General features: G+C 41.5%; 1 protein-coding gene across 1 annotated transcript; it reads left to right on the top strand.

The window, feature by feature from the left end:
- Window positions 1-1352: 1352 nt before the first annotated feature.
- On the top strand, window positions 1353-11417 carry LOC139069784 (uncharacterized). The gene is made up of 6 exons (XM_070550734.1): window positions 1353-1368; window positions 1501-1565; window positions 1700-1878; window positions 4276-4486; window positions 6844-6913; window positions 10126-11417. Exons 1-6 carry the CDS (start codon window positions 1353-1355, stop codon window positions 11151-11153), a joined length of 1569 nt encoding a protein of 522 aa, XP_070406835.1. The 3' UTR covers window positions 11154-11417.
- Window positions 11418-12664: the final 1247 nt, after the last annotated feature.

The following is a 12664-nucleotide window of genomic DNA, read 5'->3' as shown; positions in this document are numbered from 1 at the left end:
GGAGACGGGGCTGGAGTTTGGCGGCGGCGTCTGCGACGAGGCGACACCGGAGGAGGAGAAGCCAGCTGGTGGTTCGAGGTGAGGAACTGGAGCAGGCACTCCCAGGGGAGAACCTCCCCGCTGGATCCTTTAGGAGGTCGGTTCATTCTGTCACGAGTGCTGGTGAGTGAAGCGGAGATGAGGATCCACACGCAGGTGAAGAAGAAGGCAGGCAGACAAACTGGAAGACGTAAAAGGTTTTTAATGATGAACGCACGCAGGACATGGAAACAATGAACCGACAAAAGACACAGAACTGAGAGGGTTTAAATGCATGAGGGCTGGGAGCTTGGGTGATTGGAAAATGAGAGAAAGGTGGGAGCAATTAACAGAGACACATGACTGAACAGAATGGGGAGACAGGACAGGGTGTGAAACAGCCATGTTGTGTTTTTGGAACCAGAATCTTCTCACTGTAGACACAGAGATTAAAGTCCTGTCTATTCTACTGGTGGTGGAGCATGGACGGACGGAAGGACCAAACAGATTTCTTATAACAGTTAGAACAAAAGGCTTGTTAAGTGATGTGAAAATAAATAGGGTGCTTATCTTCTTCTCAGAAAGGTAAAACTGCTCCTTATAAAGCTAGCACAGCTAATAGTATCAACACCACTTTGAAAAAATTGGTTTCTATTAAACATTTTTTTATTTTGCTTTTTTAAATACATCTTTCAGCACTTGCACTTTTTATTTGACCGACAAAAATATTACACTTCATCATGCACCTCTCTAGAATTCACATGTCCCACCTTCCCTAGCTACAGGGACCATCTGCTTAAATTGCTGAGGATCTAAAGCAATAAAGCAGATTTGAACAAGCTCAGCATGACTCTAATATCACTTAAGATGATACAGGGAGCTGCTGGGTCTCTAGGCTGCTGTTCCTGCCAGTTTTATTTCCCTTGTTTCTGCTCATAAGCCCAGCTTCAAATGTAAGATGCCTGCATGCTGAAAGCATTCCTGATGAGTAATGGAATAAGAATCTGTGTAAAATGTTGATGACACACACCTAAATAAAGCAAATGAAAAACCTCTGCAGCCAGCTCACAAGCCTACACCAACACAGCCCGCTCAGGTTGGAAAACACAACAATGGAAACGCCTCGGCGAGTTCAGGGCAGAGGCTGTCGAACAGAAATGAAACATTGCTTCTTGCTATTTTTAGAAGAGAGGGGGTGTTGCTAAAAATAACCATCTCCTTTTTCTGCTCATCTTTCTATTTATATGTAAGCTGAGGTCCTCCTGGGCTGCTGTGGTCTTTTCTTAGATTATTATGTAATAAAAACGATAAAATTATGCAAAGTCAGAAGCAAAATGAATGTCCTGTCAGGTAAGTCAAATACTAAAAGACTTGTCTTCGATGTATTGAGAAATGAAGGGAAATATTCCTGGTTAAGAAGCTTAAAGCGACAACGCTGTCAGTGCAAAAAAATAAATTGGATGTTTGCTGGAATCTTGACAGAGTTTAACAACCCTCAGGACCGTTTGTCAGCTCGCTGTGAGCTCCGCCTGTCAAAAGGAAAGAAGGTAATGAGCTAGTCTACAGGGAGATATGCTGTCTTGAGCCAACACATTCTCATGCCGAAGTGACAGCGTTAAAGTGGGGAGAGCGTTGTGGGAGTTGGCTGATTTTCAGCATTTACATATAACTATTGGGACAGATAACACTGTGTGCTCGCTCTGGCCTTGTGAGACACGAGCCAGCTGAGCCTGCACGCCCAGCCTGTAATGTCACACAGATGCACGGCTCCATCAGGGCCCGATTGGCAGGAACGGAGGGCAGAAATGTGACAGTGCCATGCAATGTTTTCTGGAGACGGGGCTCCCTTTCAGAGCTTACGTAATCTGAACACAGAACTGTGGAAACGCCTGGAAGCACATTTCAGCTAAGTGAATGTGAGCACAAGTCTCCGTAAACAACACGTCTGGACCAAACAGTGAGTTAATTTGGGTTTGGAGATTTCCTAATGCCTTTATTAGATCTGAACATTCTTCCATGCTTTTGCAACTGATGTTGCTTCTATAATTCATAGATGAATTTATTATTTGATGAAAATGTTTAAAAATATTTAAACAAGCATTACTGGGAAACCTACTTTATGTTGGACTATGACACTGTTATTGTCACAAATTCCCTTCAAGCCCTCTCTGGCCTTGAAGGTGCATGAAGTAACAATGACATCCTGTGGTTGAATGTGGGTACTGCAGTCCATGTATCAAGCAAACCAGTCTGCTCTGAGCAACTGTTGCCAGTCATGGATCAGTGAAAATCAATCATACACAGTAAGTTGATGAATAGATAAATACATTCCACTGTAATGTAGCTTGAGATTGTTTAGAGCATATATATATATATATATAGATTAACTGTTAGCATTGTTAGCTCAGTGATAGCCTCAGGCCTCTTTACCCAATCCTAACAAAAAGAATGCCATGGCTTCTTAGGTTTACAAGAAACAACTTCTGAGTCGCTCCTTTTACTGTCAATCATTCTTTCCACAACACTGCTGCTTTTTGCCAGCCAGTGTAGAATTAGAAATGTCGGCGCAGCAGTGTTTGCCAAAAGGATCAAATACGATTGGCTCTGAAACCAGGAAATACGGAGGTTGGACAGATTGTAAACAACGCTCTTCTGTCTTTTTAAATAGATAAAAAATGGAAACCACCCAGTCAGCTGAGAAGGAATGCTGTTCCGATGTGAACTCCCTATCAACATGATTGATGTAGCTGCTATGGCAAAATCTGCAAACAAGCTAGCTTTTATACACAACCACAGAACTCTCCCCCCTTCCATCAGCTATCATCTCTAGGTCATGTTCCCTTCATAAGGGGATACGCATAGCCACAGTAAACAAGATAGCGCTAAACACCAGCCACCGTTTTCTAGGTCCAAACGTCTTTTGTTGTCTGTGACTTCAAATGATATTTTTCTCTTTGGGACTCTGGTAGTTTGTCCTAAAGTTAAAGTAGTAGCATCCAGGTGTAGCAGCTGGCTGTTTCTCCTTGTCTGATGTTATTGAGTAGAGGATCTCTAACAGCAGTGGTGTTCTGTTGATAAATATGCGAGTGAAGTGCAGTGGTTCAGAGAGACAGACAACCTGATGGTCCAGTCGCTGGTCTCAGACCAAGCCGTGTTATTGGCTGATGTTTGTTGATAAATGCAAGAGAACCACATCTCCACAATATAGCTATACTATGTTAGAACATTGTTAGGATGTGTGAATAAAATGTGTTGAACAAGCTTGTTTTGCAGATTTGACATTGTAGCTCTAAGCAGGGCATACGCTGTACCATTTCTGGCACATTTTGAGCTGATTTTCTTCCTTGAGGTCAGGCCAAGTTTTGTGTCATCTAGTATACAGGGGGTAGCAAGAAGTGATCCACACTTCACAACCAGCTCTCGATTGGCAATCATGCCGCTGCTCGAAAATCAAAATGTTTGAAATTCTGCTCAACACCTTATGAGGGACTGTTGGTGCAGCGCTACGACCCAAATGTATCAGAACCATTTACACAGAGCATGCACTAACACAACTGCCCAGCTATTTCCATTTGCACGCACGTCATCTCTTATTGTTTTTATATGTTACTTTCACACAAGAAAGTGTGCTTGCTGTGTTTATGTTAAATGTAGCGACATGAATGGCCTCATTTTGTGTCCCAAAGGTCACACTTCCCCAGCTAGGTCATGCTGTCCTGGCTGAACGTTTGTCCCACAGATCATCATCACAGGAGACACACAGTCTGCTAAAACCATCTTTTATCTGTCTACTGTTCCTCCGCAAGATGAAGGACACTTAAAGATTTAAAATAATCATTTTTGATAAACTCTTTTTACTGTTTATTACAAGGTTCATAAATAATCATCATGAATAATCATCATGGTCCATTATAAATGTATTTAATTACTGAAATGACTTATTATTCTGTAATTAATAATAATTATTATTTATGATAATCAGTAATGTGTGATCAGTAACCAGAAGGTCATTTGCACGTGTACACACCATGCAGAGGGGCTGAACCAGGGTAAAGTTAACCACCCCACATGTCTTTGCTCCATAACAACAAGCTCTCTGACACTGAGAGGGCGTGTTCTGAGGTTTTGTTAAAACCAAAAACTCCTCAGTTCAACTTCAGTTCTTGAACCAACCAGATACTCTCGTGGCAACGAGAGTACCAGAGGATGAGGGTCGGCCGCCCGAAGCCTCACTAAGCTGTTTTGTCACGCCGATAGAATCGCTCCGAATAAACGCCACCTGCACCAGCTGACGCAAAACTCCTTCAGAGTTATTGATTTTGAGACGAAATTAGTTTCATCAGTCATTGTGACCCGGAGACATCTCAGGACAGATTTGGTCACACTAGGGTCCTTCTACCAACCTCGTGCTCAGAGGACACCATCTCCACCTGACATCTCGGATCCACCAGAGGGTCTCCTGAACTGGGTGAGGTAGACACTTCTGACAGATGGCGTCTGTATGCTGTTATCTCTAAGAACCAACTCAGTTAGCTGCAAGCTGAAAGAAATCTTCTGAGATTCATCCACGCATCCAAACATCACATTTCATTTTAGTTTCCATCCAGACACAGGTTGCTTTTAATACCAAGTTTTAATATCAAAGCTGTTATAAATTGTCAGTTATAAATTGTCATTTTCAAATTGTCATCTTTAAATTGTTAGTAATAGATTCTTAACTTTTTAAACCTGATTTTTCTTTGAAATGAAACAGAATGGTGTATATTTGGTTATTGAATAAGCAAAGAATCCATTAAGCTTCTGATTCAATAAATAACTTTTGCTATTAATTTAAATATCTTAAATTAAAAAAATTAATCTTTGGATTAAGACCAAGCCCGTTGGTGTATGAACTTCTATCGATTGTATAAATATCTTGGATATTTATGCATGATATAAGTTCATATGCTAATGTGTCTGATCTTTTCTCAGAGTCTAAAAAAGCTGATAGCAAAAAGTGTTAAATCCTAGCATGTAGATTATCTACGCTACATAAATAAAACCTTTTATTCTTCTTCCACCTCCAGAAGAACCCTCACCCTAACCCTCAGCAGGCCTGCAGACAACAGACATGAATTACAATGCAACAGTTTCTGGGTGTTCTGGGTTTTCAGATCGGAAGGTCCAACATGTTGCATAAAAGCTACTATTTTAGCATATTTTTAGGCTGGCTGTGTTACACATACAGTGTGAGAACATGACTCATGCCCTTTGCCCTGCGATGTAATTGCATAGTTTGAGATGGAGCTGAGCACAATGATGATGATTTTACTGTAAAATTCTTACTTATCACACCTTTAAAGCATTCAGCTGGAGTATCAGGATCACCATATTCCTCCGAAATCTGCCACTCTGAGTTATCTACCAGTGAACTTAGATGTTGTATCAGAGGAAGGTTCTGCTTGACCCGAGGCCAGAATACTCTTGGTTTGCTTGGTGAAGATGTGTCAGTAAATCTCACTGATTCAATAAAAAGTTCATGAACTTTTAATTACAAGTGATAGAATTAAAAAAATGGATAAAACAATTAGTTCTAAAAGGTTTGATAAGCTGTCAGCTAATCCCAGCGGAACCAGATACACAGATGACATTTTCACTGTTACTGGTGGTTAGCTTATTAATCCAGTCAGACCTAATCTCAATTTATTCAAAGTGAAGTTGATGAAAGACCCTCTTAAAGGATATAATAGCTAATCAGAACCTTCAAACAAACAAGACCCGGTCAGCTGCAACGTTTCTCTATCCGACCTCCATCTCTTGTTTACCTGGTTTATATCTTTTATTCCTCTGAGTTGTAGCGTGATGATTTGTCCATTTCTGACCTAAAAGGCCCTGCTCTGTTTTGCTCTAGTCGGAGCAAAACCAGAAGTTTCTGACAAGAACTAATCTGCATGAGATATTGCTCAAGGTCTCATGTTCTACTTCTAAACGGTTTCTTATTTTCCAGCTCAAGAGAAGAAGACGAACACTTTCTTTTAATAAATCAGAAGAACTCTATTTTTAATCAAGCTAATCAAACAAAGTGTTAGTCCAATAATAAAATGTGAACCAATCTGTGAAATGACAATGTTATGATCAGTAGTTTTAATAAGTAATATAACTTTAAATATTTACACTAGACATTCTCATCTACGTAATGTTAAGAATCACATGACACATTTCCTTTTTCTGATCCAATCAGCACCTTCCATATCTGACGCAGGTGTGGTTTTGGTGGTGCTTGGTAAATCTGTCCTTTTTTGATTTGACCGTAAATAAAAACATCTAAATCATAAAACTATGCCCACGTCATCTTGACTTCAGTTCAAAGCGTTCTAGAGAAGTTGTTGGAGTGGCCAATCCATAACTTACCTCTTCAGCCGAAAGAACCTCGCGACAAGCTGGATTAAATCTGTTACTGTTCCACCTGCTGCAACAGTTCCTTTCAGAATAAAAGCTGAACCATCAGAACCTCTTTTTGGGTCTGGCTAGATGCCAATAAACTGTCGTGACCTGGAAGTATCTCAAGACTGGTCTGGTCGGCAACCGCTGCTTTTTCTACCGGCTTCGGTTCCAGAGAAGGTCAAGCTGAACCTCGACATTCCTGATCTAACGGGGACTTCCGCCAAGGGTACGTAGACCGACAGAATGGCATCTGAATGTGTGTTATAAATCTCCAAACTAAGCTTAGCGCAAAACATCATCTTCACTCCCATCAGAACTACCGTATTTTCCGGACTGTAAGCCGCTACTTTTTTCCCACACTTTGAACCACGCGGCTTATAATGAGGTGCGGCTTTGCTGCAGATGTTCCTTCACCTGAGCATTCCCAGAGCCCGAGTGCGCAGGTACGTAGCGCGCGTGAACGAGACTGATGGTGAGTGATTGCTGATTGGCTGCACCTGGCGGTAAGGCGTTTCCTGTTTCCTGTTTTCAGTGTTGCACTCCGTGTAGCTGTTTGGTGTTTGGGGCTCGCTAAAGCTGATTTAATTTCTCTGTACTTGGATATCTCTGAGTTATTGTAGCACAAAAGCACGCTAAAACACACATTTTCTGTTGTTCCACCTAGCTTTTAGGGAACCATTTGAGTTTGCACGCAGTTTATTTGGTACTGAACAGTTTGCTCGTCCAGTTAGCTTAGCCTCAGCACGGCTATGGCTACTTCTGTCTCTGCTTCTCCGTCTCCTATCTCTTGCTCTCTGTGTCAGATGTTTAGTTACTCCTCTGCCTCCTTTAGTGATAATGGTACGTGTAATAAATGTAGCATTTTTTTAGCATTGGAGGCGAGGGTGTCGGAATTGGAGTCCCGGCTCCGCGCTGTTGAAAAACCTGTAAACAGCCGTAGTTACTTAGCTAGCGCAGGGCTAACTAGCTCAGAACAACCACGTAGCGACCCTCCAGTGGAACCCGAGCAGCCGGAACCTCAGGCCGGCTGGGTGACGGTACGCAGGAAGCATAGAACCCAGCCCGTGGGCCACCACCAACCCGTCCACGTTTCTAATAGATTTTCCCCGCTCAGTGACGCACCCACTGATAAGCCGACTCTGATCATTGGCAGCTCCATAGTCAGAAACGTGGCATTAGAGACTCCAGCAACCATAGTTAAATGTTTACCTGGGGCCAGAGCGGGTGACATTAAATCTTATCTGAAACTGCTGGCTAAGGATAAGCGTAAATACAGTAAGATTGTTATTCACGCTGGCGGTAACGACACCCGGTTACGCCAATCGGAGGTTACTAAAATTAATGTTGCTTCGGTGTGTAAGTTTGCCAAAACAATGTCGGACTCCGTAATTTTCTCTGGCCCCCTGCCTGATCGGACCAGTGACGACATGTTTAGCTGCATGCTGTCCTTCAACCGCTGGTTGTCTAGGTGGTGTCCTGAAAACAACGTGGGCTACATTGATAATTGGAAAACTTTTTGGGGAAAACCTGGTCTGATGCGGAGAGACGGCATCCATCCCTCTTTGGATGGTGCAGCTCTTCTTTCTAGGAATATGGCCAGTTTTATTAGTCCTCCATGACAACCCAGGGTCCAGACCAGGAAGCAGAGTCGTAGTCTAACCCACCCCTCTGCAGCTTCTGTACTGTTACCCACCCACTACCCCATAGAGACAGTGTCCTGCCCACGGCCAAAACCACACAGATTAAATATCAGGCTTAATAAAGCAAATCATGGAAATCTCATAAATATTAGAACAAATTCAACTGAGCAGAAAACTAGAAAAATTAAATGTGGGTTGTTGAACATTAGATCCATTTTTTCTAAGACTTTGTTAGTTAATGAGTTGATTTGTGATAATCAGATCTCTTTGCTCTGTCTCACAGAATCCTGGCTGCAGCAAGAGGACTATGTTAGCTTAAACGAGTCGACTCCTTCAAATTATTTAAATCATCATATTGCTCAAAGTACAGGGCGAGGAGGAGGAGTGGCAACCATTTTTCATTCGGATTTATTAATCAGTCCCTTACAGATTAATAGTTACAGTTCGTTTGAACATCTTATTCTTAGTTTTCCTAATCCAGATAGCAAAACTGTAAAACCACTCTTGTTTGTAGTTTTATATCGTCCACCAGGCCCTTACTCTGAGTTTTTGGATCAGATCTCTGATTTTTTATCTGATTTGGTGCTAAATACTGATAAGGTCATTGTAGTGGGGGATTTCAACATTCATGTGGACATCGAAAATGATAGCCTCAATGTAGCCTTCAGTAATATCTTAGACTCAATTGGTTTTACTCAAAGAATACATAGCTCCACCCACTCCTGCCATCATACATTGGACCTTGTTCTGACTTATGGCATTGAGTGTGAGGAAATAACAATCTTTCCACATAATCCAGTCCTCTCTGACCACTTTCTGATAACCTTTGAGTTTTTTATAACTGAGTTCTCGAGACATGAAAGTAAATTTCATTATAGTCGGTCTCTATCTGACAACGCAGTTGCGTCTTTTAAATCAACTGTTCCATCTTTACTGTCCTCAGCATCTCAGAGGCATGTAGCAGAGGGCAATATTTTCAGTTCTAGCCCCTCACAAATTGATGCCTTAGTTCATCATGTGAATTCCTCTTTACGTGTGGCATTAGATGATGTTGCCCCTTTAAAAAAGAAGGTAATTAGGGACAGGAAGTTGGCTCCCTGGTTTAACTCTCATCTACGAGCCTTAAAACAAAACTCTAGGAAATTGGAGAGAACATGGCGCTCTACGCACCATGAGGAGGCCTACCTGTCCTGGAAAAATAGTCTTGTGCTTTATAAAAATAAGCTTCAACAAACTAGAACTGCTTATTTTTCAGCATTAATTGAGGAGAATAAGCATAATCCGACTTTTCTTTTCAGTACAGTTGCTAAACTTACACAGAATCATAGCTCTGAGCCATCTATTCCCTTAGCCCTCAGCAGCAATGACTTCAAAGGATTTTTTACAAGTAAAATTAATTCTGTCAGAAACAAAATCTTTAGCATCCTCCCTAATGCGATTTCTTCTTCCTCAGTAAGTGAGGCAGCATCAGAGGTGACTCTAGAACCTCATCTGTGCTTGAACCGTTTTGATCCAGTTGAGCTTTCAGAGTTATCAAAAATATTTGCTTCATCTAAACCTTCAACTTGCATTTTGGATCCAATCCCAACCAAATTATTTAAAGATGCATTTCTTTTGGTTACTGCCCCCATTCTAGATATAATCAATTTATCCTTAGTAAATGGGTATGTACCACAAGATTTTAAGGTGGCTGTAATCAAACCTTCACTTAAGAAGCCTTCTCTGGATCCAGATGACCCAATGAATTATAGACCAATATCTAACCTTCCATTTTTATCCAAAGTCCTGGAGAAAATAGTGGCCATCCAAGTATGTGAGCATTTAAACACTAATGCTCTGTTTGAGGAATTTCAGTCTGGTTTTAGAGAGTATAACAGTACTGAAACTGCATTAGTGAGAGTTACAAATGATATTCTCATGGCCTCAGATAAGAATCTTGTGTCTGTTCTAGTCTTGTTAGATCTCAGTGCTGCCTTTGACACAGTTGATCACAATGTTCTTTTAGAAAGACTTGAACATGTTGTAGGGATCAAAGGAACAGAGTTAGGCTGGTTTAAATCCTACCTGTCTGACAGATTTCATTTTGTAAATGTACATGACAAATCTTCTTCATACTCCAGGGTTACTTGCGGAGTACCACAGGGTTCAGTGCTTGGACCAATTCTTTTTACTATATATATGCTCCCAATTGGTAAAATCATTAGACAGCATGGGATAAACTTCCACTGTTATGCTGACGATACCCAGTTATATTTATCCATTAACCCTGATGAACCTAATCGGTTGGGTAGATTACAGGCTTGTCTTGAGGACATAAAAAATTGGATGACTCTTAACTTCTTGCTTTTAAATCAAGACAAGACGGAAGTTCTCATCTTTGGACCAGAAATCCAGAAAAGGAAATTGCTGGGCCAATCGCCTGACCTTAATGGCATTACATTAATCTCCGAGAACAAAGCAAGGAACCTTGGTGTTATCTTTGACCAGGACATTTCATTCAAATCCCAGGTTTCACAAGTTTGTCGGATTTCCTTTTTCCACCTTTGGAATATTGCTAAGATTAGAAGCATACTTTCCAGGAGTGACGCTGAAAAACTAGTTCATGCATTTATTACATCAAGACTGGATTACTGTAATTCATTACTCTCAGGAAGTCCACAGAATGTAGTTAAAAGTCTTCAGCTTGTCCAAAATGCTGCAGCTAGAGTTCTGATGAGAATTAAAAAGAGAGATCATATCTCTCCTGTCTTAGCTTCCCAACATTGGCTACCTGTTAAATTCAGAATAGATTTTAAGATCCTTCTTCTCACATATAAAGCTCTTAATAATCAAGGTCCATCATACATCAGTAATCTGATTGTTCCATATGTTCCTAACCGATCACTTCGCTCTCAGACTGCAGGTCTACTGGTGGTTCCAAGAATATCTAAACTTAGGATGGGAGGCAGATCTTTTAGTTATCAGGCTCCTCTCCTGTGGAACCAGCTCCCAGCTTTAGTCCGTGAGGCAGACACTTTGTCTACTTTTAAGAATAGGCTTAAAACATTTTTATTTGATAAGGCCTATAGTTAAAATCTGATGTTAGCCTAAATCTGGACTAGTGGGGGAGTAGAGGGAGGTGGAGTGTACAGTCGGTAAAGACGGCTCTCCCTTGCCCTGCCTCCAACATGCCTACATCTAAATAGGATAGATTATCCAGAGTTAACTCTGTAGTTATGCTGCTATAGGCTTAGACTGCTGGAGGACACACTGACCACTTTTCACACTCTACTACTTTATTCTACAGTCTGCTCTTTAACTGTACTATTTTGTGCAATTTCACCTTTTAACTTTATTTTCTCTGTAAGTGTTTTTCTCCCCAGAAGAAGCTACAATGACGTTCTGCTGAGCTGTGGTGGCCTCATGGAGGGGGCCATCGACTAGCACACTGCTGCTAACCACTAATACATTCTCTCTCTCCTGATAATAACTTTTTGTTTTCATTGACTTTTGATGTGCTAATACTAGTTTATCCATTTAATTATAGATCCACTAGGATATATACAATAAAGTTTATCTTTCACCAAATACAATATTTACTAAGACATCACAATATAACTATAGACACATTACTTGTGTGTGTGTGTGTGTGTGTGTGTGTGTGTGTGTGTGTGTGTGTGTGTGTGTGTGTGTGTGTGTGTGTTTGTGTGTGTTTGTGTCTGTGTCTGTGTGTGTCTGTGTGTGTGTGTGTGTGTGTGTGTGTGTGTGTGTGTGTGTGTGTGTGTGTGTGTGTGTGTGTGTGTGTGTGTGTGTGTGTGTGTGTGTGTCTGCCTGCTCTGTCTTCTCGATCCCCAGTGAGTCGTGGAGGATGGCTGCTTATACTGAGCGAGGATTCTCTGGAGGTTTCTTCCTGTTAAAAGGGAGTTTTCCTCTCCACTGTCGCTGCATGCTTGCTTAGTATGAGGACTGCTGTATAGTCACTGACACTAGTCAGTGACTTGATGCAATTTGCTGGGTTCCTTATATAGGAAGCATTATTTCTGATTGGCTTAATGAACTGTGAAGTGCCTTGAGACGACTCTTGTCGTGATTTGGCGCTATATAAATAAACTTGACTTGACTTGACCTGCCACTAGGGGGCGCTTTAGCAGGAAGTGAAACAGGTGGAAGTCAAAAGTGGAAATTGAAGAAAGTGCTCATTTTAATTTAGCACATGCAAGCAGCCGGCACGACGAAGAATTTTTTTCACATCCATACCCCCTCATCATGGTAACTACACGTATGAGTTCATATGATGCCACATTTAAGTTGAAGGCCATCGATCTGGCAGTAAAGGAGGGAAACAGTGCTGCCGCACGTAAGCTTGGCATGAATGAATCCATGGTTCGGCGCTGGAGACGGCAGCGGGAAGAACTCATTCAAACCAACTTCACCCAGGGATGATGACAGCAACAAGGACAGCGACACTGACATCGCCACAGAAAAGGTATGTGACGAAGCTCTTCTGAGGCTGTTCAACTCCGACACTGAAGAAGAGGACTTTAATGGCTTTAGTGCGCAAGAGGAAGATGAGAGCGAATGACTTCTTCTGGTAGGCAAGTGTG

This window comes from Nothobranchius furzeri, chromosome 4, assembly GCF_043380555.1.
Source record: "Nothobranchius furzeri strain GRZ-AD chromosome 4, NfurGRZ-RIMD1, whole genome shotgun sequence".
NCBI lineage: Eukaryota > Metazoa > Chordata > Actinopteri > Cyprinodontiformes > Nothobranchiidae > Nothobranchius > Nothobranchius furzeri.
This window is presented reverse-complemented; position numbering and strand designations above follow the sequence as displayed.

Excerpts from the sequence above, each read along its gene's own strand:
- LOC139069784 (XM_070550734.1), top strand. Across the intron at positions 1,566-1,699 it reads GCCTGTCAAAAGGAAAGAAG|ATAACACTGTGTGCTCGCTC; the intron begins GTAATGAGCTAG and ends CTATTGGGACAG. Across the intron at positions 4,487-6,843 it reads CAGAGGGTCTCCTGAACTGG|ATGTTCCTTCACCTGAGCAT; the intron begins GTGAGGTAGACA and ends GCTTTGCTGCAG.